The 27,712-nt window shown below is 44.9% G+C and overlaps 2 protein-coding genes across 6 annotated transcripts in view; one reads left to right on the forward strand and one right to left on the reverse strand.

Moving 5' to 3' along the window:
- The window catches only part of TINAGL1 (tubulointerstitial nephritis antigen like 1), a 106,274-nt gene extending 90,343 nt beyond the window's left edge, over nt 1-15,931 (forward strand). The window contains exon 11 of the mRNA XM_081200055.1: nt 15,920-15,931. The gene's annotated coding sequence lies outside the window, so the exon portion shown is untranslated. The remainder of the gene's footprint in view (nt 1-15,919) is intronic.
- The window catches only part of COL16A1 (collagen type XVI alpha 1 chain), a 142,777-nt gene that overhangs the window by 28,061 nt on the left and 87,004 nt on the right, over nt 1-27,712 (reverse strand). The window contains exons 26-49 of one of the 5 annotated variants that reach the window (XM_081200001.1): nt 27,333-27,377; nt 24,421-24,456; nt 23,774-23,827; nt 23,497-23,619; nt 23,055-23,090; nt 19,765-19,872; nt 18,410-18,532; nt 16,586-16,639; nt 16,181-16,222; nt 16,022-16,057; nt 14,866-14,919; nt 14,323-14,391; nt 14,178-14,231; nt 11,288-11,314; nt 10,555-10,620; nt 10,319-10,372; nt 10,140-10,193; nt 8,006-8,059; nt 7,649-7,684; nt 6,791-6,904; nt 5,413-5,448; nt 2,378-2,461; nt 2,139-2,174; nt 1,515-1,559 (exon numbers count right to left, since the gene is read on the reverse strand). In XM_081200001.1, coding sequence (XP_081056127.1) covers nt 1,515-1,559; nt 2,139-2,174; nt 2,378-2,461; nt 5,413-5,448; nt 6,791-6,904; nt 7,649-7,684; nt 8,006-8,059; nt 10,140-10,193; nt 10,319-10,372; nt 10,555-10,620; nt 11,288-11,314; nt 14,178-14,231; nt 14,323-14,391; nt 14,866-14,919; nt 16,022-16,057; nt 16,181-16,222; nt 16,586-16,639; nt 18,410-18,532; nt 19,765-19,872; nt 23,055-23,090; nt 23,497-23,619; nt 23,774-23,827; nt 24,421-24,456; nt 27,333-27,377 — 1,440 coding nt within the window. The remainder of the gene's footprint in view (nt 1-1,514; nt 1,560-2,138; nt 2,175-2,377; nt 2,462-5,412; nt 5,449-6,790; nt 6,905-7,648; nt 7,685-8,005; nt 8,060-10,139; nt 10,194-10,318; nt 10,373-10,554; nt 10,621-11,287; nt 11,315-14,177; nt 14,232-14,322; nt 14,392-14,865; nt 14,920-16,021; nt 16,058-16,180; nt 16,223-16,585; nt 16,640-18,409; nt 18,533-19,764; nt 19,873-23,054; nt 23,091-23,496; nt 23,620-23,773; nt 23,828-24,420; nt 24,457-27,332; nt 27,378-27,712) is intronic. The other 4 variants (XM_081200003.1, XM_081200004.1, XM_081200002.1 and 1 more) reach the window with 4 other exon arrangements.

The raw sequence follows: 27,712 nt of genomic DNA on the forward strand, positions 1-27,712 counted from the left end.
AGAGTCCATCCTATTCCATTTAAGATCTGGAGAGACTGAAGGTGAACGGAGTAAACCTGGGCTTCACTTCTGAACAGAAATTCCAAGACGCAGGCAGAATTCTCCAGAGATTACAACTCATTCATCCATCCTTGCTAGCAACTTTCAGTGGAATATTTAGCAAATGGAGTATCATTTTCAGTTTACAGGATTGTCAGGAGCAGCAGCTGGCTGTACATACAACTCATCAGCTCATTTATCTGGTCAATGGGAGTCACTCCAGCAGTTACCTTTTATTCAGAAGGCACTGTGTCACAAGCAGCCCTTAACTGGGTGTTGTATCTAACTGACAGAGCTACACAACATGGAATATGAGAATGACTTCTCTATTCATTGTCATGTGACCCACAAGAGTGGGGAGGCTCCCCTGGTGCTGCTAACAATGTGGGGTTAGTTCGGGTTACATGGCGGTGCTGGGCAGTGATGGTTTTCACTGGACACACTGTTGACACCAGCACAGGGCCACACCGCATAGCAATTAATCACACAGACTGTGGGAGTTACAGTGCCATTAGTGGGATGAGGTGCTGAGGGATGAGATTAAGGAATTAACAATGGTGGTGGTGGTGGTCAGGTGAGGGTGGAATGAGGATTTCAAGAACCAGAAACACAATTTGCATACACGACACAGAAGGAAGGCGGTTTCATTTTGGAGTGGAATCATAGAATCTTAGAGTTGGAAGGGACCCAAGAGTCATCTAGCCCAACCACCTGCGATGCAGGAATCTCAGCAAAAGTATCCATGACAGATGGCCATCCAACCTCTGCTTAAAAACCTCCAAGGAAGGAGAGTCCACAACCTCCTGAGGGAGACCATTCCACTGTTGAACAGCTCTTACTGTCAGGAAGTTTTTGCGTATGTTCAGTTGGAATCTCATTTCTTGTACCTTGACATTTTTCCAGCGTTTATCCACCATGGGTTCACAGTCAAGTGGAACCACTTCATCTGAAGGGATTCAACTCACAATGAACAGCCAACAATTGTTGGACAAGCTATGCACTGAGAGAAAAGTTAACTGTGGGAATCTATTCTATGCGTAATCTTTGTGGGCAGAAATGTGACTAGATCTGTCAAGGTTTCTCAGCATTTGGTAGAGGTGAAGATGTCCCTTCACAGCTGAAACTCAGGAAGGTTTTAGAATATGCTTGTATGGGGCTGAGGGAAGACCACAGAATGACCCTGATTAACCAGTTTGGAGGCAAGGATGAATCCCAGATTAGATGATTCCCATGTTGCCAAAAGGTTGGAGAGCCTTCCAGTCCTGCTGATCCACATCTACAGAAGATGGGCCTTTATCAAGCAACTTGACTATATGGGGGCAGGGGTTAGATCATGTGACCAAGTGTGCATGGGAGGTTGGCTGTGCTATTAGATACAGAGCCTGGAGTAGGAGGGAGGAAGAGGAGGGGTGAGAAGCCAAACAAGCGGCGGCGACAAAGGACTGCACATAGCACGTGCTACACTGGGTTCTTACAGGTAATCCAGGTGCGCCAGGCGTTCCAGGAAAACCTGGGGGGCCCTATGGGAAGAAACAGTGAAATCATACCTTGGCAATCACATTGGCTAGGCTAGGGAAGGTGGGTGAAGACGGAGGAAACTGAAAGCAGAGATTTGGCTTGAATGGACAGGGCTTTCCTGATACAAGCAGGACTTAATTTCTCCCATCGCAGCACCAATGCGATGGACTCACCTTTCCAAATGAATCCATCGCCGTATTTCCCCAAAGCAAGGCTACCTTAGAGTACAGAGACCTGCCTATCCCTTCCTTCTCCCCAATGCAATTTGAGCCCTTTTAGTCGGAACTTGCATTAAACACAATGAGCAGTTGCTCACAGCCTGGATGTAAAAGGCCAAATATACACCATGGACCAGGCACAAAAGAGGAAGGTTATATTTAAATGCATTTTCTCTCTGTGACTCTTTGGACAGGTTTCAGCTTGTGGTGAAAAGGATGCTGCAAAGGCTTGAGGGAGGAAACAAAAGCATTTGCATTGTGATTTTAAATTGTTGCAAATTGTGAATGGTGCACAGGCACCAGAAGGGCAGCTAAAAATCTTTATTGAAATGGAAACAAAAAAGCAGAAGCTGATGTACTCACAATTGGTCCAGGAGGTCCTCTTGGGCCTGGTAGGCCCTGCACAGAAGGAGAAGCAAAGAGAAAATTATAATTCCTAAACTCAAGATACTGTGGCAGCATTGTGGCTTCTTGGTGTCTTAATAGTAATAATAATAATTTATTTATACCCCACCCATCTGGCTGGGTTTCCCCAGCCACTCTGGGTGGCTTACAGCATATCTAAAAACATAATTAAAACATCAAGCATCGGGTGACATTACCTGTTCCCCCCTCTCTCCAGGTAATCCAGGGATTCCAGGATGGCCGGGACCTCCAGCACAATCTTGGTCATTGCTGCTATCGCCCTGGAAGGAAAGACAAGATGCATTGAGTCAATCCCAACCTTTCTAATCAGTTAAAGGATGCCAGCAGTTTCCAAACAAAAAATGGCATCTACTGGAGGAGGACTTCCATCAGCCTTCAATTTACAAGCTAACGTGATCCTTGCAATTACCAGAAGGATGGCCATGCTGGTCTGTTGAAGGAAGAACAACAAAGTGTTACGTGGCACTTTAAGAGCTAACAAATTTATTATGAATAAATGGCTTCTGAAGACCACATTCCATCCATTGCACTAAGTGTAAGCCTGAATTGGCAATCGTATATACATGCAAATATGAGTGAGTGAAAAAGCACAGGAATGAGTTCAGAGGAAAATAAAGTGGGAGTAACAAAGGATGCAATTACCTGAAAACAAAATAGTTACATTGTCCAGTTAAGAAGGCAGTGGTCCCACCTTGTTAATCAGTCACTGTAACTATTTTGCTTTCAGATAATTGTCAATCTTTGTTGTTCTTGCATTTCATTTCCCTCTGAATTCACTCCTACTCATTCCTTCCCCTGTCATGTGATATATATGTTTACCAGTTCAGGATTATGGCTCAATCCCATGGTCTATGAAACCTTGTGCCATAATTAAATTTGATACTGTATTCTTTAAGGTGCCACAAGACATTTTGCTGTTTGCAGTTCTGGTAGTTGTGATTCAACTGGTAAAAATTTCCTGATGTGCTCTTTGTCCTCTTCCAGATTTTTTTAAATAGACAAACAGAAAGAAAAAATATTTAAGACATAGGTCATGAGAATGAGCTCTCTGTTTATGCTAGTTGCTTTAGTCCAATAGTCCTGGATTTTCACACAACCCCACCACCAATGAACATCTATTTGGACTTATTTCAAGAAAACAGCTTCTAGAGAGAAATCTCAGTAAACTGAGCAATGATGACCATGCAGTAAAATTGGTCATTGCCAGACCTAAGATTGCATAATTTACAGTTCAATCCTAGGCATGTTCACCCAGAAGTAAGTTCCACTGAGTTCAATGGGACTTCTTCCAGGCTAAGTGCATATAGGGTTGCAGCCTCAAGGAGGAGCCAACTCAGACTTTTGGATCCATTTCCCTTTGGAACAAGACCCAACTTGAATGCCAGAATTCACATCAGAACAGATCAGTGAACTGGCACTGGGCTAGGGAACTTACATTTTCCAGAACCCACAGTCCCATAGAAAATTAAATCAGTGTAGCAGCTGTTTCGGGCTGCCTATTTGCATGCACTGTTGACTACAGACAAAATACTTCTATATTTAGACTCATTCTAAAGTGGGTAATATATCATTGCATCTCCACCATTTTTTTAAAATGACAAATAAAGTTGCAAAGGTCCTTGATTCTGAACAGGATCACAGAACAGGGCCATGGTGATCTCTTATTTTCAACAATACCCAGTTAAAACTGCCCAATACCCAGTTAAAACTGCCCAACCGCACTGTTCCAAGCTGCATTTGCTATTTGACAGCCCCTCCCCTTGGCGCCCAGAGGAGAGACAATCCATCTGGTTTGGTGTGCTTGCTTAGATATTTTTGTGGTTAGATACTTTTTATTGATTCCACCCATCCCTTAATTATTTGTGCTGTATACTATTCAGATACAATAATACTGCCTTCGATTCTGCTTGTTAACTGGATGAATTTCCTTCACTGGCCTGGTTTTCTCCTCCACAGAGCCATTTCCGGTTCCCAGGGAAATGACGTTGCGGGCTGGGAGCAAGACCTAACCATGCGCATGGAGCGGGATAGCCCCTGCACCATTGGGGGGTCCTCGGCCGTATCATCCCTGGCTGACCAATCCGGACGGTCTGGGGGCGTGGCGTGGGCTATTTAAACTGCCCGCAGCCAAGGACTCACCCCCTTTTCAAGGGTATTCCATTAAAGGAATCCGAGGGGCGTGGTCTTTGTCCGAAACCCCAGACGGGGGGGGGGGGGGCTAGGGCCATGGCATGACCCCTAGCAGTGACCCTGGGGGAGTTTCTAGTTGATGTGCATCAACAGGCCTCCCCCTACTGGTGGTTAACCCTTCCAAGACTTCCTGCGGATGGGCAGGAGTCAGATATAGTCGTGTGGTTTCCAATGCCTAAGGCAATAGCACTCACATTCTGTAACCAATAAAGTTGTGGCCTTTTTCACCCATTAACCCAAAATACTGTTTCATGTGTCTTTATTCCAACATCCTGGGATGGTCTGGGACCTTGCTACGCAATTATTTTTGCTACTGCACCACACTGAACTACCCAAACCTGGGCTTGTGGTTAAGCTCTCTTCATAGGTTTATTCTTAGCTACAGCTCATGGTCTGTCCAGGCCATGACTTAGCAGTAAAACAACCATGGAGGGCAAGGGTAGCTGCAATCTCCTCCTCAGAGGAACCTGCATCCTTCCACATTTATGCCAAGCCATGGTTCTGCCATGGTATTTCACCCGTGGAAGGCACAACAACTGACTTTCTGGAATTATCGTCGGATTTTAGCTCACCATAATAATCTACTCAAGGTACCTTTGGAGATCAAGGAATGATGTGAAATACACATATCTTCAGAATCCCCTAAGCTTCCCCTAAGCTTTGCTGAACCTGAAGTCTCAGCAACTTGAGCTGAAGAGTGAAGTGTCTTGGATCAAGGATAGTATAGAGCAAAAGGGTCTCAAACTGTATCAGTATAGACTGGCATTTTGCTGCAGGCATATATATACCTGTACAGCACTGCTAGTGAGAACATGATGATCAAGAGGACACAAAACTTGGTCTCCCTCACTTGGCTGATGATGAACCCTTAGTGCAAATAGCATGTGCTGATGAGGATACTTTTTGCATACCACTGGGTGGAAGAAAGGTACTATTGATTAATTAACTCACAGCATATTTTAGGCTTTTATCTTTTCCATGATTCCCTCTCCATAGATACTCAGCCAAGAGTTTTACTCACCCGAGCCTCTTCTGCTCTGGGGTAAAGAGCAAAGCACTGAAAGCAGAAGAGATGCAGAAATTTAATTTCTTAGCCAGAGTTTGTAGTACGACTTAGCATTACAGCTCAGCACTTGCCAGAAACACGTGAGCAGCCATATTTTCAAGGGATGCCAATGAAGCAGTGGGTGACCTGATTAGTGCACCGCAGAATCCATTGCACTATTTCAGTGGATGCTAAGGCATCAGTCTTGGACCATGAGTGGCATTTGATAGGTATAATCTAAGAAAACCCAGCTGTTGGAGCTGCTTATGTCAGTTCTGGGTCATGCCTGGAAAGGGGCTGGCAAATAAGGCAAAATATGTATGATTGCCCTACTCTTGGTCATGCCCAATGTCCTTGTGTTGGGCCTATCACTTCCATAGGGACCCCTACAGGTGGAGCCCAACATGTGTCAACCTGAATCCCATGACTGATGCAGTGAGCTCTATCTGTGTAGCTCTCATGCAAACAGGAAGTCCAAAGCATAGGTGGGGGTGGGGTAAGGGGGCCACTTGACCACACAGTCACAACCCCCTTCTGTATATAAAACCGGGACTCATCATAGGACTATATGTTGGCACGTTGACCAAAGGCATTTCTGTGATTTGTTGAGATTGAGCAAGATAGCACCAGAAAGCATTTCCCTCTGCAAGCATATTTTGGGGCTCTCCTGCACTCTTTGTCAACATTTACTGGTTTATTATGGGAATGAGGGCAGGATTTCATTACATTGAGAAAAAAGTCACTTTCTGATATTTGAGCTCTCCGACAGTAAAAAACAAACAAAAAAACACCACCCTGAATTTATCACATTTAACATATATCACCTCCCAAAATGTTAAGAATTGCCAGTAGACAGAAAAAAGGAAGAAACTCTAGTGGTTAGATAATGGAAAAATAAAGTCTGGGCAGTGATCAATATAATTATTGGGAAAGAAATAACAGAGGTGGAAACTCTGGATGGACAGATCTTGTAATGATTTGTTGTGAAAGATTTGGCAGAATTATTTTGACGGTGAACCATATTACACATTTGTATATTACATTCTGAGATGAAATTTTTGTATTGGATATATGTGTGTTTCATGCCTTCAGAATTGTTTTATAATCAATAAACATAATGATATATATATATATATATATATTTAAAAATGGCTCTCAAATGTTCATGTGTCCTGAGTTTTTAGCACTTCCCATCACTTACTAAGATTCACAAATGTGTCACATCATCTTGGCAGAATGGGCTGTTATAGACTCATGCTATTGCAAGGTCACTGATTTCACAGTCTGATTTACAGTGCTCTTCAGGCCTAGCTACAGGAATCTGGATGTGACCAAAGCCTGACTGGCTACTCACCCGTGCACAATTATCTATGCCAGGGGCTCCCGGCATGCCTTGGTCACCCTTTTCGCCTTTGGTTGCGCCGGGGACTTGGGAAGCTTGTATGTTAGCACAGTCTCCACAAATGTTCTGGCAAGGGAAGAAGAAAAAGAGGCTGAGAAGCAGAATATTCCAGCACTGCCTGCTGCCTTTCCAACATTAATTGTCAACATTTGTATTAAATGATGTACTATTTGTATTGTGAATGATGCACAAGTAACGAGGAGTGGAGGAATCCTGCCAGCTCTGGTGAGAAGGATACTGGCAGGACAGTCTGTGTCATTTCTGCACTGGGGTTTGTTACAGAAGCACTTTCACTGACTAGCATCTCAGTAAGATGAAGCATCTGCAAATGTGGCAACGCCTTCCTAATAATTGCCTCGTTTTCCCTGTTGCTCTGTGCGCTCAGCACAATTCTGCTGCAGTTTGTCACCATTTGCTGTGGCAAGTGATTCTGATATTTTCCATTATTATTGTTGTTGCCGTTGCCACTGCTGTTGTTATTGTTATTATGCCACCCTTCCTTGGAAAGTTGCCCAGGGTGGCACTCAAAATAAAATAAAATAAAGACATAAAATAAAAAACATAAACAAATACAATAAATAATTAAAATCTCAAAAATTATTTTATCATAGTCTCTAGGATCACCTGAAGAATGCCCCACAGACCATGGCTTACTGAATCACTGCTGCAGTCCAGCCCTCCATCCAAACACAGAAACACCTTGGGCAGGTGATTTTCTAACCGTTTCTTGAGAGGACAGCTTTTGCTGCCATCTCACATTCTGTCACTCACACCGGAGCAAAAGCCAGCCAGAGGTCCTTTTTGCCTTACCTTGAGGACAGCCATGCTCTCAGCAGCCAGTGGTCCCTGCAATGGGGAGATGGAAAGGAGGAAAGAGAGAGAAAAATGCATAGATAAAACAGAGCCATCTTCCTTTTCTTTTTTATCGGAGCCATGAGCTTCTAGGGAATTGTGCCAAAAGCAGCATAAACACCTAACAGATTCCCTCCAGCAGCCTCCTGGTCGCTGCTTTTGATAAAAACATAGCTTCTAGTTTGCACCTCTTCTGCACTTCTCCTTGGTGGGGTGATGGAGGAGGCTTGGGGAAGAGCTGAGCAAAAGGGGGCAGCACTAAGCACAGGCCTGAGCGAGGGCAGGAAAAGGCGGACACTGCAGTCCTGTACCTACCAAGTCTCCCACCGGCCCAGGCAGTCCCGGCAAGCCATTGTGTCCTGGGATGCCCTAAAGGCAAGGAGAAACTTTGAATATTTTGAGTGCTTCCCAACTGTTGCCTCCTGAAGTGATCTTTGCTATCTCAAAGGGCTTCTGCTGCAAGATGTTGGCACCTCAAAAGCACCAGAACTTGGGACCTACGATACTTGCCTTCCACACCTTCCAGCGAGCAGCAGAACACCCCTCTCTGTGCCTTTCCAACTCCTTTACTTATTCCTCAAGCCTTGACTGGCTCCTAGACTGGCCTCTCCATTGGTTGGCAGCCTCCTATGCACCTTCTTCATCAGGGTAACAACCAATCATTGACAGTCTGCTGGTGACTGTCACCACCAAGTCAGGACTTCCCTATTCCTCTCTCTGACCTGAGAGATCTAGTGATGTGATGAACCCTGTTTCTTCCCTTTGAGCTCCCCTAAGTCCCCAGCATGGCTCTTCATCCACACTAGGGATGGAAAAATTTGTCAATTTCAGTTCTCTTAGTCCTCGGCTTTTCCAGTCTTAGGGCTCATCCCCACTTCCACAATCCCACACCTAGAAAGCATGGGTGCGAGCAGTTTTCCACTTCTTCCACTCCTTTCCCAGGGAAAACCTGCTCTTTGGCACTCATTCAGAGCAAATGTAAATTCATGAAAAACCCGATTGATGTTTGCTCTGATTCAGTACTAGAGAGTAGACTTTCCTGGGGGGCGGGGAACAGTGGAACAAGCAGAAGTCTGGATGAGCTTTTAAATTCAGTTCTCCACATTTCTGTAGCAATTTCCTTTTAAAAATGCTAATGAATTTTTTTTAGCATTTCATTTCAAATTTCTCCTAATAAACATACTTTTGCATGCTGTTTTGGTTCTCATATTGTTTTGGAAAGTGCAAATTTGATAGACCCACTTTTAAATGTGAGCTGAATCAAATTTCTCCCCCATGGCAAAGCAAAAACACATAAGGCCTTCTTCAATCATGTAATAAGAAGAAGCCTGTACAATGTATGGAGGAAATACAGAGATATTCTGGAAAGAAAAACACCCTTGTGGATATCACCGACAGAAGCAGTGGCAGTCAAGAAGATGAATCTCAGAAATAAATGGGGAACCCATAGAAATCTGGTGAGCATCCAAGAAGATGAAACAAGACTTAAAGAAAGATAAGATAAAGATAAGGGCTGGGGGTGTGAAGGCTTAGGAGAAGTATCATGGGTGGGTGTGATTTTCTGCAACTTAGATCAGGACTCATAACGCTTGCATGGTATTCTCCCCACCTCTAGAAGGCACACCTTTTGTTCTTGCAGCCAACAATTGTGTAGAGGGGATGGGGAGGCATGCCTAAGATCTAGATGCCCTTTAGAATGAAAAGGTCTATAAGACGGGAATACATCAGTTGTACATGTGCCATGTGGAACATTGCCACAGTTCTCTGTTCTGTAACCAATCAATGTGTCTTAAGTCAAAACAAGCCTCTGCTGTTATGTTTAGTTGGGATGGAGGAACTAGAGCCATCACCCCACACTGATATCTGTGTTCTGGGAGGGCAGGAAGGGCAGGAAAGGAAATGTTGTGAACTGGTTCTCCATCCAAGTGGTACCGAGGGCTCCCCTTTGCCAGGGCAACATATAGAACAAACAGGTATAGTGTTGCTTTTGGAGAGCAATTTCTGCCTCCTGCTCTTGATCAACCAACACAGGGATGACCCAGCAAGAAAAGGGTCATGGCATTGGGACTCTTGCTGGACTTCTCCACCTTCCCAAAGCTTTTTAGCATTCCAGGTCATTTCCATGAGGGTGCGGTGAGAACTGCTGAGGGCAGCACACTGGCTCACAGACACAACACAACTCATTTGCTTAGCACAACACACAGCACCAGGACTGGGTCCCCATCTAAGCAGAGCTGTCACTCTTCCTGTGCACTGCACAACCAAGGAAGTCAGGGGTAGTGGGAGTGAATTCTGGGCTTGGAAGCCCTGTCTCTTCCAGGTTAACTGAGTCCACTAATGCTGTGCCTTATCCACTCCCCCACCACAAAGAATACAGGAGCTGGCACTGATAATGCATACCTGTTCTCGTCTGTAAGATGCTGGGGTATATGGCTCTCCTACCACTTACCTGCCTCCCAGGAGCTCCTGGTGGGCCTGGAGGGCCTGGAACACCTGGCGGTCCCTGTTAACACCACAAAGAAAGAGAGAGGAAGAGGTTAAGAGAGCTACGGGGCGGGCGATGGGGAGAAAGGAGCCAAGGTCGCTACGCACAGAGGAGCAAGCATGCACATACACACACCCACACACCTGAGGGCCCGGCTGCGGCTGCCAGGAAGTCCCGATCCACAGTCCTGGGGCACCCTGCGGGTCCAAAAGGGGAGAGCGTTTAGCAAAGGCCAAGCAGGACATGGGCGTTCCAGCCTCCGGAGCAGCAAAGGCGTTGAGCGGAGAATGGGGGGGGCACAGGTGGCTTGAACCATCATCCAGCCTGGCAGCGAATCCCCAAGGCCTTGGGGGCAGCAGGAGCATGTAGTGATGCTTACCGGAAGACCAATGTTGCTTGAGTCCACGCGAGGGCCGGGCTGGCAGCTGCACTCACCAGAATCTCCCTGAGAAGATAAAGGTGAGGAGGGTAAGGAGGGAGAGACACCTGGGGACCAAGGAGTGGGAGCACAGGGATCCTTTCCTATTGGAGGCTACTGTGCCAATGGAATCATAGAATTTGTAGAGTTGGGAGGGACCACAAGAGTCATCTAGTCCAACCCCCTGCAATGCAGGAATATTTTGCCCAATGTAGGGCTCAAACCCACAACCCTGAGAGTAAGAATCCCATGCTCTACTGGCTGAGCTATCCCAGCTCATGTATGGCTTGTGGGCTTCCCAGAGCCATCTGCTTGGCCATTGTGGGAGAAGAATAGATAAGCCTTTGGTTTCAACCAGCAGGACTCTTCTTATGTTCTTAGGGGCTCTGGAATGGGACACTTAATCAAGAGTCAGGGGTTGTTATTCCCAGAGTAACACTTCTGGTCCACATGAACAAGGAGTGGCAGAGTGGCAGGGTGTTTCTGGCTCCTCCACATGTTGGATTACTCAAAGGTGCACTGTGCTTCTCTCAGCCAGTGCATTGCATCCCCAGAAAGATAAGAACTGGGAGAATTGTGTGCAGCACATGACAAAACAGCAGGTGTTTGTTGTATAAGATGCTGACAGTGTGGAAAGACACCAAAAGGAACTTAAGTGTTGCAAAAATTGGGATGGAGAAGGAGGCTGACCCACCTTCTCTCCTCTGGCTCCCTTTTCACCCTAGAGAAAAAGAAAGGAAGAGAAAGAAGAGTCAGATATTTGGAGAAGCATGCTGCTGGCAATAGCACACATGCGCACACATGTGCAGAGTGATTTCATGGTCCCATTTGCTTCTCAGATGTGCAAAGAAGCACACCTGCAAGTTCCTTTGATCAGCTCTCTTTGGCCTGCTTCTTTCACTCGTTTTCATGCCTTCTGACGTCCCACTGTCTGGAACCTCTGAGCTCTGAGCTAACAACCGTATTTTTCGCCCTATAGGACGCATTTTTCCCCCTCCAAAAATGAAGGGGAAATCTGGGTGCATCCTATGAGGCGAATGCAGGCTTTCGCTGAAGCTTGGAGAGCGAGAGGGGTCGGTGCGCACCAACCCCTCTCACTCTCCAGGCTTCAGGAACACATCCGCAGCCTAGGCAGCCCTGCGGGAGTTCCCGCAGGGCTCCCTACACTGCGGATAGCAGCCTGCCGCCCGGCGCGAGGAGCTCCCTGAAGCAGAGTGCCCCGCCCGCCGGGCAGACATCCACAGCGTGTTGGAGCCCTGCGGGAGTTCCCCGCAGGGCTCCCCACGCTGCGGATAGCAGCCTGCCGCCCGGCGCGCAGGGCACCCTGAAGCAGAGCGCCCCGCCCACCGGACAGACATCGGCCAGCCCCACAAGTTCGGGGGACAGCAAGGAGGCGCAGCGCCGCCATCCCGCTGTTCCCCGACCTGGTTCGGTTTCCCTGACCTGGTTTGGGGGGGGGGGAAATAAAGGGGAAATTTTTTTCCTTTATTTCTCCCCCAAAAAACTAGGTGCGTCCTATGGGACGGAGCATCCTATGGGACGAAAAATACGGTAATCCCTTGCCCACATTTAGAAAACTCCTCTGTTGCTCAGAAATCATGTGGACTTACCTTACATTACAAGAGGGGTGTAAACAGTGGCCCCTGGGCCAGAACTAGCTCCTGAAGCCTTTTCAACTGGCCTTCCAGCTACCTACCTGTTTTGTGTGGCAGTGGCTTCAAGTAAAAACAAACAAACAAATTCCTCTGTGTTCCCTCAGCTCTTCCTAGGAATCTTCTGAAGCACTTGATGATCATTGCCAGGACCATCTGAAATGGTAAGAGAAGCTGGCTCCATCAGGATCCACCTCCTCAAGATACCTGGAGTGCAGGTTCCTAAAGGTTTTCCTCACCTGGGGTACCTTGAAGTAGCAGTTCCCAAAGTCTTTCCTTGCATCTCACCTTTCCCACTAAGAAAAGTGAGGGAAGCCAGTTCCACCAGGAACTACTACCTCAAGGTGCCTGGCATGCCTTGAAGCTGTGACTCCCAAAGGAGCAATTCCCCTCTCTCTTTTTTTGCTGCTCAGCATTTTCCAACCAGCTTGAGGGGCAGAGAGAGAATCACTGGGAAGGGAGGTTTAAACCTCAAAGTCAGAAGTCCATTTTGCTCAGTACTGTCTGCACTGATTGGTAGTGGCTCTCTGGGGTTTCAGGCAAGGAGTCTCTCCCAGTCGCACCTGGATATGCCATGGGGAATTGAAATTTGGACCTTCTTCATGCAAGGCAGATGCTCTACCACTGAACTATATACTCCCCGCCCCCAGCATCTGTGGCACGGCCCACCCTTACCTTCCACCCGACATGATAACAGCATTGCTGCACTGATAAACAAGCTGAGTGACATGCTAAATTCAATCGGAACAACTTGAGAACACCAAGGACCACGGAACAGATCTTTGAAGGCTGCGCACAGTGGCACCTATTGAATAATTGAAGGTCTTCCCTCAAAAGAGGCGCGCATAATTAATAACCCCCTTTATCTCTCTTGCTAACATTGGGAGTTATTAGAGAAAAGTACGCACCCCAAATCCAATTTATTTTTCAGCGCCATATGTTGGCCTTTGAGGCACCGCTCGTCATTAGAGCAGCGCTGAGCATTTGCACTGCAGATTTCAAAACTGCCACGGCATGAACAATCATCTCTGCTTTGCAAATGAGAAAGCATGTTCTGTGCTGCATGCTTCGCTCTTTGACCCTCGGCCACTTCAGTCATCTTTAGTCAGTCTTATTTTAGGGTGGAAATGAAGTGTTTACACGAAACATCCACACATTAGTCATGCCAAAGCTGGATCCAAAGCTTCAAAATTCAGGCTTTCAACACTTTCGTTTCAGAGCCTGCTTCCAAAGAGAGTGGGGTCAGGCAAGTGCTGTGGCCTGGAGGCGGGCAAAGGGCCAGCAGCACTCAGGGGCATCACTCTGATAATTTTTCACAGAGCATCCAAGAAGGTGAGAAGCAGCATGAGTGAATTCTTAGCTGCACAAGCCCCTCTTCAATATTAAAGAGGGCACTGAGGGCTCGCCCACACATTTCTGCTTGTCCCAATGCTTTTCCCTGGGAAAACCTGCTGTTTACTACACTATCAGAGCAAATGTCAATAAGTTTTTGCTGTGGATTGTTACAATTCAGCAGCAAACATAGGCTTTTCCTGGGGAAAGTGGTGAGACAAATGAAAAACTGCTCAGACCTGTCCCTAGAAACGTGGGACAAACGGAAAACCTCAGATCCATGCTTTTTTAGGGAAGTGAGAAGCAGAAGTTTGTCTCTAAAGGAAGGGTGGATCTGGCACCTGGGCATTTTTAAGAAAGGGAGGAATCTTTCACTAATTGGATTCCATCCATGTAGCAGCCATGGCAGGATGCATCCGACAGGCCTATCAAGTTCCTTTTGTTTTAAGGCTTTCAAGGCCAGTGCAGGTTTTTGCCAGCAGTGGGACTGTCAGAAGTGAGTGGTTCACGGGTAATTAAGAACCTGGTGCAGCCAGATGATTAAACAGGATCATTTTAGTTTTCAGATAAGTCTTCTTTCAAAGCACACAGCTTGCCCACCTTTGAACCATCGGATCCAGGAACTCCCGGGAGGCCCTGCTGGCCTTCTCGGCCCTGGAGGAAAATATCAGGACAACAAGAGTCAGAAAGCACAAAGCGCTGGTTGGTTGAAAAATTTCCAGAGCTACAAAGCAATGGCACTTACTGGTGGGCCAGTAACACTGGCACCTGGAGGCCCAGTGGGTCCTATGGCACCTTTAAGACCTGGGGAGCCCTATAGCGAAAAGAGCAATATTACATCCAAGCTGACAACATTCTGATGTTAATGGTGGAATTTGCTCTAAAACATGGTTAAGGCCCAACACAATCTATGCTAGAGTTTTCTAATATCTTGCACAGATATTGTGGGATATAAAGTATACTTTGCAAACGCAGTGTCTCCCACGCTCCTATATTAATGCAATGGAATATGGGATAGTTGCTGCAGGGTGCAAACCAGTAATTCTATCCTCAGCGAAATGGCACTGTGAACAGCACAGAATTAAAGCAGTTTTCTACTGAGGTTCACCTTGGAATAGGAGTACATGTCACTTCACTGATATTTTATCTGTTTCATCATTCATTCAATGCAACAGTTCACTGGTAATGAATAAGAAATTAAAGATGAACCCACCACAGCCATGAAGGCTATTAGATGCCATTTCTCAGTTCCCACTGAAAATTATACAACCCAGATGCCAATGCTCACCTTTTCCCCCTTTCCCCCAACATTTCCTGGTGGCCCTCGAGGTCCTGGGGGTCCCTGTGGCACAGAAAAAAGAGAATCACAGCACAAGTGAAAGAGACAGGAAGAACAAAGCCGGGTTCTGGAAACATGAAGATATCTCAATAGCAAAACATTTCCTTTTGTTAGGCTTTTGCCAACCTGGTTCCCCCTCCCCCAATGCTTTGGACTAGCCAGCTGATGAGGATTATGGGCTCAAAACCTCTGGAGGGCACCAGGTTAGCAAAGGTTGCATTGGGAGTTTGCAAAGCCTTTCGGGGAAAAAGTAGAGATGCCATTGAATTTTCTTGCTATCAATTTCAGAAGGTTCCGTATATTCCTAGCTGGAGGAACCACAAAAAAGTTGATGTAGTTTTGGGTTAGATATGTTCTGTGTGCCATCCTTTGGGGCATCCTCCACTTGCCATGGTGAATGAAGCCTACACATTCAGGCATGGGCATAGCCAGGATTTGGGGGGGGGCATCATCCTCTGTCTAGCTCTGTCTAGTAGATTCAGAATGAAGTTTCTCAACAAGAGTTGCTTAAATTACTATTTTTTGACCCTAAGAAAAATCATCCTCCAAGTGACCGTAGTGAGTCTTTCAATCTCAAACATTCTGATTATTGCTACTTCCAGTGAAGTATTTTTACTTATCTGCTTGATTGGGTGAGCTGTTGCCCCCACCCCTACCCTCTGGCTATGCCCATGCATTCAGGGCAGAGTCGACTATACCTGCAACTAAAGCGACAAGGCAAATTTGGAGGTCTCTGGGTAGGGGAATCATATAAAGATTATTGAGAAAAGGAAAATGAGCTTTGATAAAACTCTGCCCCAGACCCCATCTCATTCCCCTTGTCTGGAATATCGAAGAGCCTTCTGCAAATGAGTGCTAATTTCCATGCTAGGTCATAACCCCTTGCAAAGCAGTTAACTCCACACTGCTCCTCTTGGGACTTTGCTGCTGGGTCATCAGGGCTACGCAGACCCTGAGTCTAAGGCCTTCCAGGTGAGTACCAATTTATAGGTTAGCACCAGAGCCTGGTTCAGGGATCCTCTGAGTCATTGTCTAGGCATGACAGGTCTACTGTGGCTGACCTGCCTTAATGTGGCTGAACAAGGCAAGGCGAGATTCTACTTACAGGATTGCCAGGAGAGCCTTTCTGTCCAATTTCCCCCTGAGAAAGAAGAGAGAAGTGGGTGGGTCTTGTTCTAATCACAACACATGGTTGCAGAAACTATTCACACACACACACACACACACACACACACACACACACACACACACTGGCCATACTCACTTCTGGACCTTGGATTCCTATCCCTGGAGGACCTGGTTCCCCCTGGAAAGATGCAACAGACAGATTAGTAGAAGCACGACATCACCAAATCACCCAAAGAATGAAGCACACCTGAGTCATAGCTATTTCAACAGCCTTGGCTCCGTGATTCCCCTTATCTCCCTCCCTGGAATTTTATGCTCCCTCCTCCTGCATCTCTGCACCGCAGCCTTAATCCTCTTCGTTCACTACCCCAACTGGATGGTTGTGGAGCACCTTTTGTGGCTCATTAGCAATGGCAATTCACTCTTCCTCTTATCTCTTGGGCCTGGCTGTCAAAATAGGTAGCCACGCCAAGGTTTAAGCAGTGCTTGGGAGAAAGCAGCCCCATCTGTCCATGCAAACTAGGTACATGCCCTTGCTCACCTGCAGTCCTTTCAAGCCAGGAGGTCCCTGAACTCCTGGAAGTCCTGGTTTTCCCTGGTGGTGAGAGGAGGGAAGACGCAGTAGAATTAGCCTGAATAATTTAGAGCCCCCCAGAAATCACTCATGCTGGTTGCAACACATCTGATCCATATTCTGTTGCCTTAGAGGAACGTATTGTCTACCTTCTATGAGTTCACAGCAGGTTTTCAGTTGCTGTATAGTTCTGAGCTAGAAAGCTAGGGGGAAAGCTAGCTGTTTATCCGAGGAAGCTAAAACAGTCAGCATTTGCTCTAAATTGACATTCGATTTCAAATGAGTAGTTCTGGAAAATTTAATGGGCGCAATTAATCATTTTTAGACCTTTCAGTGCTGCAGATATTTTTTTTTAATAGTATACTGGTCTATCAGAAAGTTACTAGCTTTGTGAAACAAACTTTTTAAAATAACTTCTTAAAAAGTACTCCAAAAAGGATATTTGTAAAGCAAAGAAATATGAGGCTCTTATTCCAGCCTCATCCTGTGAAAGGATATTTTTGCTGTCATGAACAACCAAAAGATAACATCATTCTGCATCTTGATCACTCTAATTTTGCATCAAGAAAAACAGAATTATGCAACCTTCATAAATCACGAACATTTGCATAATTTCCCTAGTGTGCATAATTTCATCTGCTTCAGCTAGTTGCAGGAAGGGATAATGCCATGCTCAGTGCAGGACCATTTCAACCCTACTCTTCTGCACACTGGAATAGACATTGCCTACACCTTTTCAAGCCTCTCTTCATAGCCATGAGGGATAGAAACTTGATTCTTTTTTAAATGAGATTTTCAAGATGCTGAATTCAGAGACCCTGTTGCAAATTCTCTGCCTTTCCTGTGCTTTTATGAAATCATGGGGTGTGCTTAGAATATGTTTCTCAAATCTCTTGAGACTCCCAGTACGAACAATGGTATTCATATTGTTTCAAATTATGTTTGAAGATCAGTATCTGTGAAAACAGAGCCATACTGCCGTCATCATCGGTTATCTCACAAACGATATTATATTCACAAACTTAATAGGGTTAGAGCATGACTTGCTTTTAAAATAACAAAGATGTCTTCCTTTGTCTTACCAAGGAATGCTAGTGTTTAAAATTATAATTATTTGACATGCTCATACTGAACAGAAACGGTCACCTGTACTGAGGGAAGATCTTTTATTGAGATCCTTTGTGAAGGTGTTGTGAAATGTAAATCGAGCCAGTTAATTAAAGGAATAAAAATGAGGCAGTTAACACTGGGTCATCCAATAAAAGTGATTGGCAGCAGGTTCTAGACGGATGAAAGGAATTAGTTTTTCACACAAGACGTAATTAACTTATGAAAGTTGCTATTGCAAGTTGTGCTATCTTAAAGGATTAGACATATTTGTGGAAGATCTATCAAAAGTCAACAGCTATTGTAGTTGCATGGAATTTCCAAAAACTTATTATTAATGGGTGATATAAGAATGCTGTAAATAAACAAATAAATGTACAGAGTACCTGAGTACCAGATGCTAACTTGGAAGCAGGGCAAAGGCCTTCCACCTTCATGCCTGCTTGTGATACCCACAGGTATCTAAACTGGTTAAAAGGTCGTGCAACAGTTGACCAATCTATTATACAACCCCAAATGTATCTGGTTCTAGGGATGCAGCCTTAATTGTTCAATTTTGTTCACATAAATAACTCAAAGTAATGGTAGTTAATGACTGAACCAATCTTAAAACAGACTATCAGACTAAATTCTGAATTTGGCATTCTCAGCACCACTATTTTGATCAGTTGGAAAACTACTTACAGGTTTGCCTGGCTGTCCCACACCTGGAAGTCCACGATCTCCTTTTGAACCTGGTTTTCCTGGGATCCCAACCGCACCAGTGAGGTCTCCACTGAGGGTGGGACAAGAGTCACAAGCATCACCCTGTGAGAGTGGGGAAGAATGCAGAGTGATATGTCAGCAAACAGGAGACCAGGTTAGATGTCCCAGATATCCTACCCCATTATCCCTAATCAAAATTTTCCATCATGTAAACATTTAAGACCAGAGGCCCATGTGGATAGTCACTGACCATACCAAGGAGGCAAGCTGCAATTGTGTCTGCTGGCTCTTTACATGTGTGCTTATGGGCATACGCCCTGCCAGACAGGATGGTTTGGATCGTGCAAAGAAAGTTAGTGTGTGTAGGCTCCTCTTTGCAAACATGAACTTTAAAGCAGGGGAGTCAGGGGTGGGACATCAAGCAGGATTCTGATCCACCCCACCCCACTGAGAGATATGCTTGAGGACCATTTGCCTAATGGTCAGGTACACAATAATTGATATGAACCAAGCTGAATTAGGGATGAACTTAAATGGGCTCCAAATTTTGTGGCCCTTTTTGCTTGTGGTGAACTTGGGAGAGCCTCTTTCCCCGCACCAAAAAATAAAAATAAAGGATAAAAAAAAAATCAGAGAGGTGTGCACAAAAAAATTGGCACCAGAGGAGCAGCTCATCCTTAGCAATGGCAATGGGCATTTTCCTTTCTCCCCCTTTTCAAAAATCTCTACCAACAGCAGCAGCAACAACACACCAGCTCCTCTTTCAGTGGCCCAGCCACCAATTTGTATCCTCCTCCCATTGCCTTAGATGTAGCATTGCTCCAGAGCATTGGGGAGAGTGGGGGTGGGGAGATAATGGTGATAGCAACCATTATTTTTACCGTTCTCCCACTCACTCAGTGCCTTGTTTGCAGATGGCAATTTTACTACTGCAAGTGCAATAAAATACTCCTACTGGTTGACAGGCCAATACAGTGGAACCTTGGTTCTCGAATGGCTTAGCTGACAAACAAATCAGCTCCCGAACACCAAAAACTCAAAAGTAAGTGTTTGAACGTTTTTCGGAAGCCGAACATCCAGTGCAGCTGTTGGCTATTGTTTCTGGGGTGCCTGCACCAATCAGAAGCCATGCCTTGGTTTTTGAACATTTCGGGAGTTGAACGGACTTCTGGAATGGATCAAGTTCGAGAATCAAGGTTCCACTGTACAGGTGAGAAAGCTCACCCTGGGGTGAGTTTGGTTATTTGCACAGGTGCGCACACACATCCTGTTCCAAAAACATTTGGTCCCTCTTGGCCGCATGGTGGTTGTACCCCAACAAGGGGCTTACTCACCTTTTCACCTTTAGCTCCTGATGGACCTCTTACTCCAGGTTCACCAGAAAGACCAGGCAAACCTGCTGTGCCAGGTATGCCAGGATCGCCTGGGCTTCCTGAAGCACCCTAGACAGGATAGATTTTTATACACACTTGTTCTTATTTATTTTTACAACCTATCAAAAAGATTAAAATGACAAACTAGACCTCTCACCCTCCCTGTTTTTTTTACCCAACCTCAAGGCACAGTTCAGATCCAAATAATAATAGTAAAGGTTATATACTAAAGTGGAGAGAGCCTGAAAGATGCTGATTTCAATATAGAGCTCATCCACACTGTGCCATGCTTTTTAGGCACAGGTCAGGGATTTCCAGATCTGTGTCTGAGCGGAGATTTTTCTTTTCCCTGCTGCATTTCCCTGGGGAAACTCATGCTAGAACAAATGGCAATCTGCTGCCAGCACCGTTTGGCCAGAATTGGTGGTATATTCCCAGACCACCAGGTCCCAGTCAATCATCTGGTTGCTGAAATCTTCACTTCCTGAAGTTTCTGAACCATCTTCAAAAGGCAGCCCATTGTCTTGGCACAGCATCATAGAAACAAGGGATACAGACTGGAGTGGCTGTTTTCATAGGCCTACTTGAACCATGTGCTGTAACTCAGGGGCAGCCAAAAGCAGTGGGCAGAAAGGGTTTCTTTTGGGAGGTGGGGAGAGGAATTCTCTAGCTTCTTTGCTAGGACTTCCAAGACTACGCCAAAATCTGCCTTGTTTATGCGGTAGAAATCACACAAAACAATGGTTCCATTGCTAGTTTATGAAGTAAAAATCTGCTGCTCTTTGTGAGTACCCTTATTATCTGTGGCACAACACTACAAGAGTCAGTGGGATGTAGTGGCTCATGGGACAGACGAGAACTGTGGGGCAGACCCAGATTCAAATGTTTATTCAGCATCAAAGTATACTGGGTGCTCGGGTGCAAGTCTCTGCCTCTCAGCCTAACCTACTTCGAAGGGCTGTTGTGTGGATAAAGCCACTTCCGGGCCTGCCCCAGGAGGTGGGGTTGCGGGCATCACGCCCTTCCCCACGTGAGCGGGGGCTGGTCTCAGCCCCCGCGAGAGCAGGGGAATCCCGTCCGGCCACGCCTCCCGGCCAGCCAATCGGCTGGCTGGAGGGAGCGTGGCTTGCCCTATTTAGGGCCGGAGCGGAGGGGGCTCGCCCTCTCTTCTCCGGCTAGCCCCACGTTTCCCGCTTCCCAGCTGATCGCTTCGGAAATCTATTTGTGCTCTTGCTGCCTCGTGGCGGGAACGCTTCGGAGCGCCCCTTCTTTTACATATCGGCGAGCCATCTCAGAAGCCATTGGCTTAATTATGGTGTCTCGTGTGTTTATTTATCCTGGTGGGGGGCGGGAACTCGCCACGCAATATTGAGTCAGTCATTGTCTCTCAACTTAACCTACTACACAGGATTGTTGTGAGGATAATACTGAGGGCGAGGTGAGAGATAATTGGAGGAAAGGCAGGATATAAATATAACAATAACCTGCTATTGTTTTGTGCTGTAGTTCAGTGGTAGCACGCCTGTACTGCCCACAAAAGCACTCAGGTTCTGTCCCCAGTGGCATCCCCAAGTAGGGCTGGGAATGTCCCCTGCCTGAAACCCTGGAGAGCTGCTTCTAGTCAGTGTAGACAGTGCTGAGCTAGATAGGCCAATGATCTGACTCCGTATAAGGCAGCTTCCTATATTCTTGTGTTGAAGTAGCCTGTAGAGATAGGACTGGGCTTTGTGAGCAGTGGTTGTTAGGAAACATGGAGGCTGTGGTTCTCTGCTGGTGGTTGTAAGGCATCACAAATACGTAGCACCCAAATAGGGTCTCTTAATGTTATTTTTAACCTTCCTAGCACCTACTAGAACCAACGTTAAAGCATTAAGAATTCAAATACAAGGTTGCCAGGCAACTTAAAGGCTGCATGGTGATGCCCCCCCTAAATGTGGTTGCTAGGGAAAGGGGTGTGCACCTCCCTCTAGTGGCTGTGCGTAGGCAACAACAGCTGTGACACACTTTTCTCTTGCAGTGATGCTTACCGGTGGTTACAACACTATAGCCTAGGGTAGACTGCTCCTTCAAGAGTTGTGTAAAATCGATTTCAAAAGATGCCACTTCTCTTGGCCTTGCCTGGCAACCTGCACTTGATGAAATTACTTCTAAACAATTCTTTTAATCACCCCCCCCAAAAAAAACCACACACACACCAGCCATACGTTCCTTTGCCTCTTGGGCACTCTACACAACCACACTTGGGGACAGCTGTCTCTCATGCTGTTGAACATATGACCCTGTCCTCCTTGCAAAGCCTTATACCTGTAACCCACATAACTCCCAGGTCAATATAGTGCATGAAGCTGCCTTATACCAAACCATACAATTTGTCTCTGTAGCCCAGTGTTGTCTTCTGCACCCAGGGGAGGGGCAGGGGGAAGGAAAGGGGACTAGATCCAGCCAGCAGGACGGACCCTTACCTTTTCCACACACACCCTGCAGGCCATGCCTGACAAATAGGTGGGGACATCAACCTGTCAATCATCCGATAACACAATGCCATCAGATGAGCTATTTTTGCACAGCACTGTCTGCAAGAGTTCTGACAACCATCTGATCATTGGAGTTCCCAAAGCACTGTGCATGGGGCTTTTAGCCCCACATCGGTTGTCATTGGTGTAGGACAGGTGAGCATGGCTTGATCAAAACAATATTGTGGGCCAAATGGAGAGACCTGGTGGTCCTAATTAGGCCCATAGGCTGAAGATTCCTCACCACTGCTCTGTGCTGACTGGCAAATGACTCTACAAGTACTGAGATGGGGGTATTTCCAGCCCCAGTACCCAAAGCCTTATTACGTGTAGAAGCAAGGAACTGAACTGCTATGGGGCCCTTCGGGAACTGGCACGATTTGGCACAGAAGGGATTCATTTGCACTGATGAGATTTTTAGCAGTGTTGGACTGTGGGTGTTGACATTCCTCCTATTGCACCGCATGCATATTTGATATTTGTGTTTCCTTCTGGTCTTTTGCAACTTCTTATAGATCACTGTACTTTGTTTGTAGCTTGCTTTTCCAATTATACTGTGTAAATATAATGAGAATATATTTGCTCCCTAGAGATGCATTTCCTGTGCCCCTGGTTTTGTCTCGAGGAGTGTGAAAAAGCCAGACCTCCTCACCCCTTTCCGAAGCCAGCTCTGGCCACCAACCCCCTTGGGTTATGTAATCTCGCAAAGAAGCACTCCAGCAGGCGGACTTCTCTTACCTTCTGACCTTTCATTCCAGATTCCCCGGGTTTTCCCTGAAAAAGTACAGCAAGCAATATAAGAGAAAAAGCTTTTCTGCTTAAACTTCACTGGCCCCTTGGATCCTGCCACAAAGACAGTCCTTCCAACAAATCAAGTCTGCCAGGCAGCCTAATAAGAAAAGCCCACTAGAAATAAGTTCCCAATTCTCAGCCCTGTTTATCTTCTACACTGAGCTTCTGCACCAGTTTGTCTAATTTAGGAGGAACGTACTATGCCATAGACTCACAAAACCTTTCTACCTGCCCCAGGAATCACAGAATTGTAGAGCTGGAAGGGTCATCTAGTCCAACCCCCTGCAATGCAACTTTTTCTTTCGCCTATGGGACCCACCTTCCCTCTAGCTCTATTGCCACACCCCTTGCTCCTCTCCAAAGGAGGTCCACGCCAAGGGTCACTTACTGGTTTTCCAGGAAGTCCAGCACCAGGAAGCCCTTGCTCACCCTTCTCTCCTGGAGGCCCTGGAATGGAAACCATGGTCTCCCGACCTTCCAGAGAGGCAGGGCACTCAGTACAAGGTTCTCCCTACAGGGGAGAGAAAATGAATTGTGATACAAGATGGCAAAACAGGGGACATGGATAAGAGAGGAGAGGGCCACAGATTGTGAGCAAGATGAAAGGCTCACTTATCTGAACGAGTTACACAACCACTTCCATGCTTTGATACCAATTTTCTCACCTTTTCGCCTTTGACTCCTGAATCTCCAGTGTCCCCTTTCGTCCCTCGGGCTCCCTAGAATTACAGGAGGAGTGAGAAACTGCTGAGCTTTAAGCACAGAATGAGAGGAAGGGTTGAGGAGAAGGAGGTGGGGTCCTTTCCTAGATTCGGAGAATTCCTTGTGGTAGAGATACATCATGGCATTGCCATCCATTAGAGTTAATTTGGAAGCATCAGAATGTACTGAAGAGCAGTACGCCATTTCTCTTCAAGCATGAACTGAAGCTTTTGAGCTTGATGCAATAAAAATCTTGAGGTCTAGCAACTATGCTAGGGGACAATTCACCAGACTGTCTAGCAAGCAAAGTAAAAGACAAAGACAAAGAAAATTGCACAGAGTTTCATATTTCATATTAAAGAACTGGATGTTTGGTACCCTGGTTTGCTGTTATTTCATCCTGCAGATCTGCAACTCTGTATTACTGTTTTTGTGTTTGTTACTTACCTGTTTTCCCCCTGAGTGACAGTGACTTATTAACTCCCCCAAATCCCTTTATTATCTGACTTTGTTCTTGTTTTCATATCTTCCAACGCTGTTCAGATCACAAAAGCCAGCTCCCAGAGGGCAACCAACGCACTCTAAACTTGCAGAACTTTCTCATACTCACAGCTTTGCCTGCAGGTCCTACAGCTCCAGTATCTCCCTAGGTACAAAGAGGAACAGGTGAGTTGCTGAAGACAGAAAATGGCTGCAATGATGCTCAAATGATCTACCATCTTGAAACAAGAAAACTGCTGCTCAGATGAATCTGACATAAGGGGGATCTTCTTGTTTTGTTTTGTTTTTAATAATATTTATTGCTTTTACAACAATTTAAACACTACAAAAAAGAAAAAACAATACATTACAATACAAAGACACTACCTTACACTAAAACATTAAACTAACAAGACAAAACAAAAACAATTTAAAAACACATCAACAAAGAAAAGAAAAGAAAAAATAAATAAATTTCAATGAATTATCTTTCTTTCACATATTTCCACGACCTCCTCACACCTCCCTTTTTGTATTCCACTTCTATTAATTATTTTAGCAATTCCTTTCCATCTTCCCCTGTTTCCTATCCTATAATTATCTTAACACATTTCAACCTTATTTTTCTTTTAATACTCTATTAATCTATTTGTACTTAATTCCTTATAACCTTTCTACTAAAGCCATATCACTTCATTCCAACATTCTTCTAGCATTCCTTAATTTTGCAATATTTCTGTAAATAGTCTTTGAACTTTTTCCAGTCTTCTTCCACCGACTCTTCTCCCTGGTCTCGGATTCTGCCAGTCATTTGCGCCAATTCCATGTAGTCCATCAACTTCATCTGCCATTCTTCCCTGGTGGGTAAATCTTGTGTCTTCCAATACTTCGCAATGAGTATTCTTGTTGCGTACATAAAAAAAGTTCTATCCTTCTTTAGCACCAATTGGCCGACCATGCCCAGGAGAAAGGCCTCTGGTTTCTTAAGGAAGGTATATTTAAATACCTTTTTCATTTCATTATAAATCATCTCCCAGAATGTCTTAATCCTTGGGCACGTCCACCAAAGGTGAAAGAATGTACCTTCAGTCTCATTACATTTCCAACATTTATTATTGGGCAAATGGTAAATTTTTTCAAGCTTAACTGGTGTCATGTACCACCTATAAATCATTTTCATTAAATTTTCTCTTAGGACATTACATGCCGTAAATTTCATACCTGTGGTCTATAACCGTTCCCAGCCAGCCATCATTATGTTATGTCCAACATCTTGTGCCCATTTAATCATAGCTGATTTCACCGTCTCATCCTGAGTGTTCCATTTCAACAGCAAGTTATACATTCCTGACAAATTCTTGCTTTTTGAATCTAACAATTCTATTTCCAATTTTGATTTTTCCACCTGGAAACCAACTTTTTTGTCGAATTTGTATGCCTCCATTATTTGATAATAATGGAGCCAATCTCGCACTTTGTTTTTCAATTTTTCAAAGCTCTGCAATTTTATTCGATCTCCATCTTGCACCAGAATTTCCCAATATTTCGGCCATTTGGCCTCCATATTGAGTTTTTTCTGTGCCGTCGCTTCCATTGGTGACAACCATCTTGGAGTTTTCTTTTCTAACAAATCCTTATATCTTATCCAAACATTAAACAATGCTTTTCTAACAATATGATTTGTAAACGCTTTATGTACTTTTACCTTATCGTACCACAAATATGCATGCCAACCAAATACATTATTAAAACCTTCTAAATCCAACACTTCAGTGTTTTCAAGAAGCAGCCATTCTCTCAGCCAGCAAAAAGCAGCTGATTCATAATAAAGTTTAAGGTCCGGCAGGGCAAATCCACCTCTTTCTTTAGCATCAGTTAGTATCTTGAATTTTATTCGAGGCTTCTTGCCCTGCCAGACAAATCTAGAAATATCCTTCTGCCACTTCTTGAAACAATCCATCTTATCCAAAATTTGCAATGTTTGGAACAAAAATAACATCCTTGGCAGCACATTCATTTTTATCACAGCAATTCGGCCTAACAATGATAACTTCAAATTTGTCCATACTTCTAAATCCTTTTTCACTTCAATCCGACATTTTTCATAATTATCCTTAAATAAATTCTCACTTTTAGCAATCATGTTAACCCCTAAGTATTTCACTTTTTAAACCAATGTTAATCCTGTCTCCTCCTGAAACTTCTCTCTCTCATTCATAGTTAATTTTTTCTCTAAAACCTTGGTTTTCATCTTATTCAACTTGAAACCTGCAACCTGTCCAAATTCTTGAATCAGTTCCAATACCCTTTTAGTACTAGGTTCTGGCTCCTGTACAGTCAATACTAAATCATCAGCAAATGCTTTCAGTTTGTACTGTTTAGCTCCCACTTGTATACCTTTAACCTCTTGGTCCTTTCTAATCATGTTTAACAAAACCTCGAGGACCGATATAAAAAGCAATGGAGAAATTGGGCAACCTTGTCGTGTCCCTTTTTCAATCTTAAACTCTTCTGTCATCACATTGTTCACAATTAATTTTGCCTTTTGTTCTGAATAAATTGCACCTATACCATTTTCAAAACCTTGTCCTACCCCATCCCCTGTAGATTCTTCTTCATAAAACTCCAAGAAATATTGTCAAAGGCTTTCTCTGCATCCACAAATATCAAGACTGCTTTAGTATTGATATTCACTTGTAGTTTTTCTAGAATATTAATTATATTCCTCGTATTGTCAGACAAATGTCTGCCCGGGAGAAAGAGGGATCTTCTTGTTTCACTTCCTATTTATTTATTTATTTATTTATTTATTTATTTATTTGATTTACAAACTGTATGTGGCCTGGACACACACACATACAGAGAGAGAGAGAGAGAGAGAGTAGAAGGCACCAAGCATCTTTACAGAGGTATTATTACCCTGTGATAAAAATCACTGGATTCACCCTCAAATTCTGGCTAATTACATTTGCAGTGGAACAGAGATAAAGCAAGGTATTCCGGAACCAGCCCTCTGACTGTCTCCTGAAAATTTGCTCTTACCTTTTCTCCTTTGAGTCCAGACAGCCCTGGAAGGCCATCTTTGCCCTGAAAGCAAATAAAAGAAAAGAAAAGTAAGAAGAATCATTTCAGTGAAGGAGTTGGCAGAACCAGGAAAAGTTCTGGATGTGGTTTTAACCAGGATAGTACCTTAAGATCAGACCTGCTCTCATTTGGAACATTCTATTCACACAACCAATCCAAACAGCTTTGAAACTGCCATGACATCCCATCAAACCCTGAGGACTGTAGTTCAGTGATGTCATCAAGAATGCTTCTCAGAACTAGAGTTCCGCAGGCTGAAGTGAAGAGGATTAAATGGGTTTGTACTGTGTAGACTTGCCTGTTCACAGAAACTGCCATGGGGATTGCATGTGCTTTTC

The sequence above is a fragment of the Podarcis bocagei genome (assembly GCF_964188305.1).
Source record: "Podarcis bocagei genome assembly, chromosome: 7".
Taxonomy (NCBI): domain Eukaryota; kingdom Metazoa; phylum Chordata; class Lepidosauria; order Squamata; family Lacertidae; genus Podarcis; species Podarcis bocagei.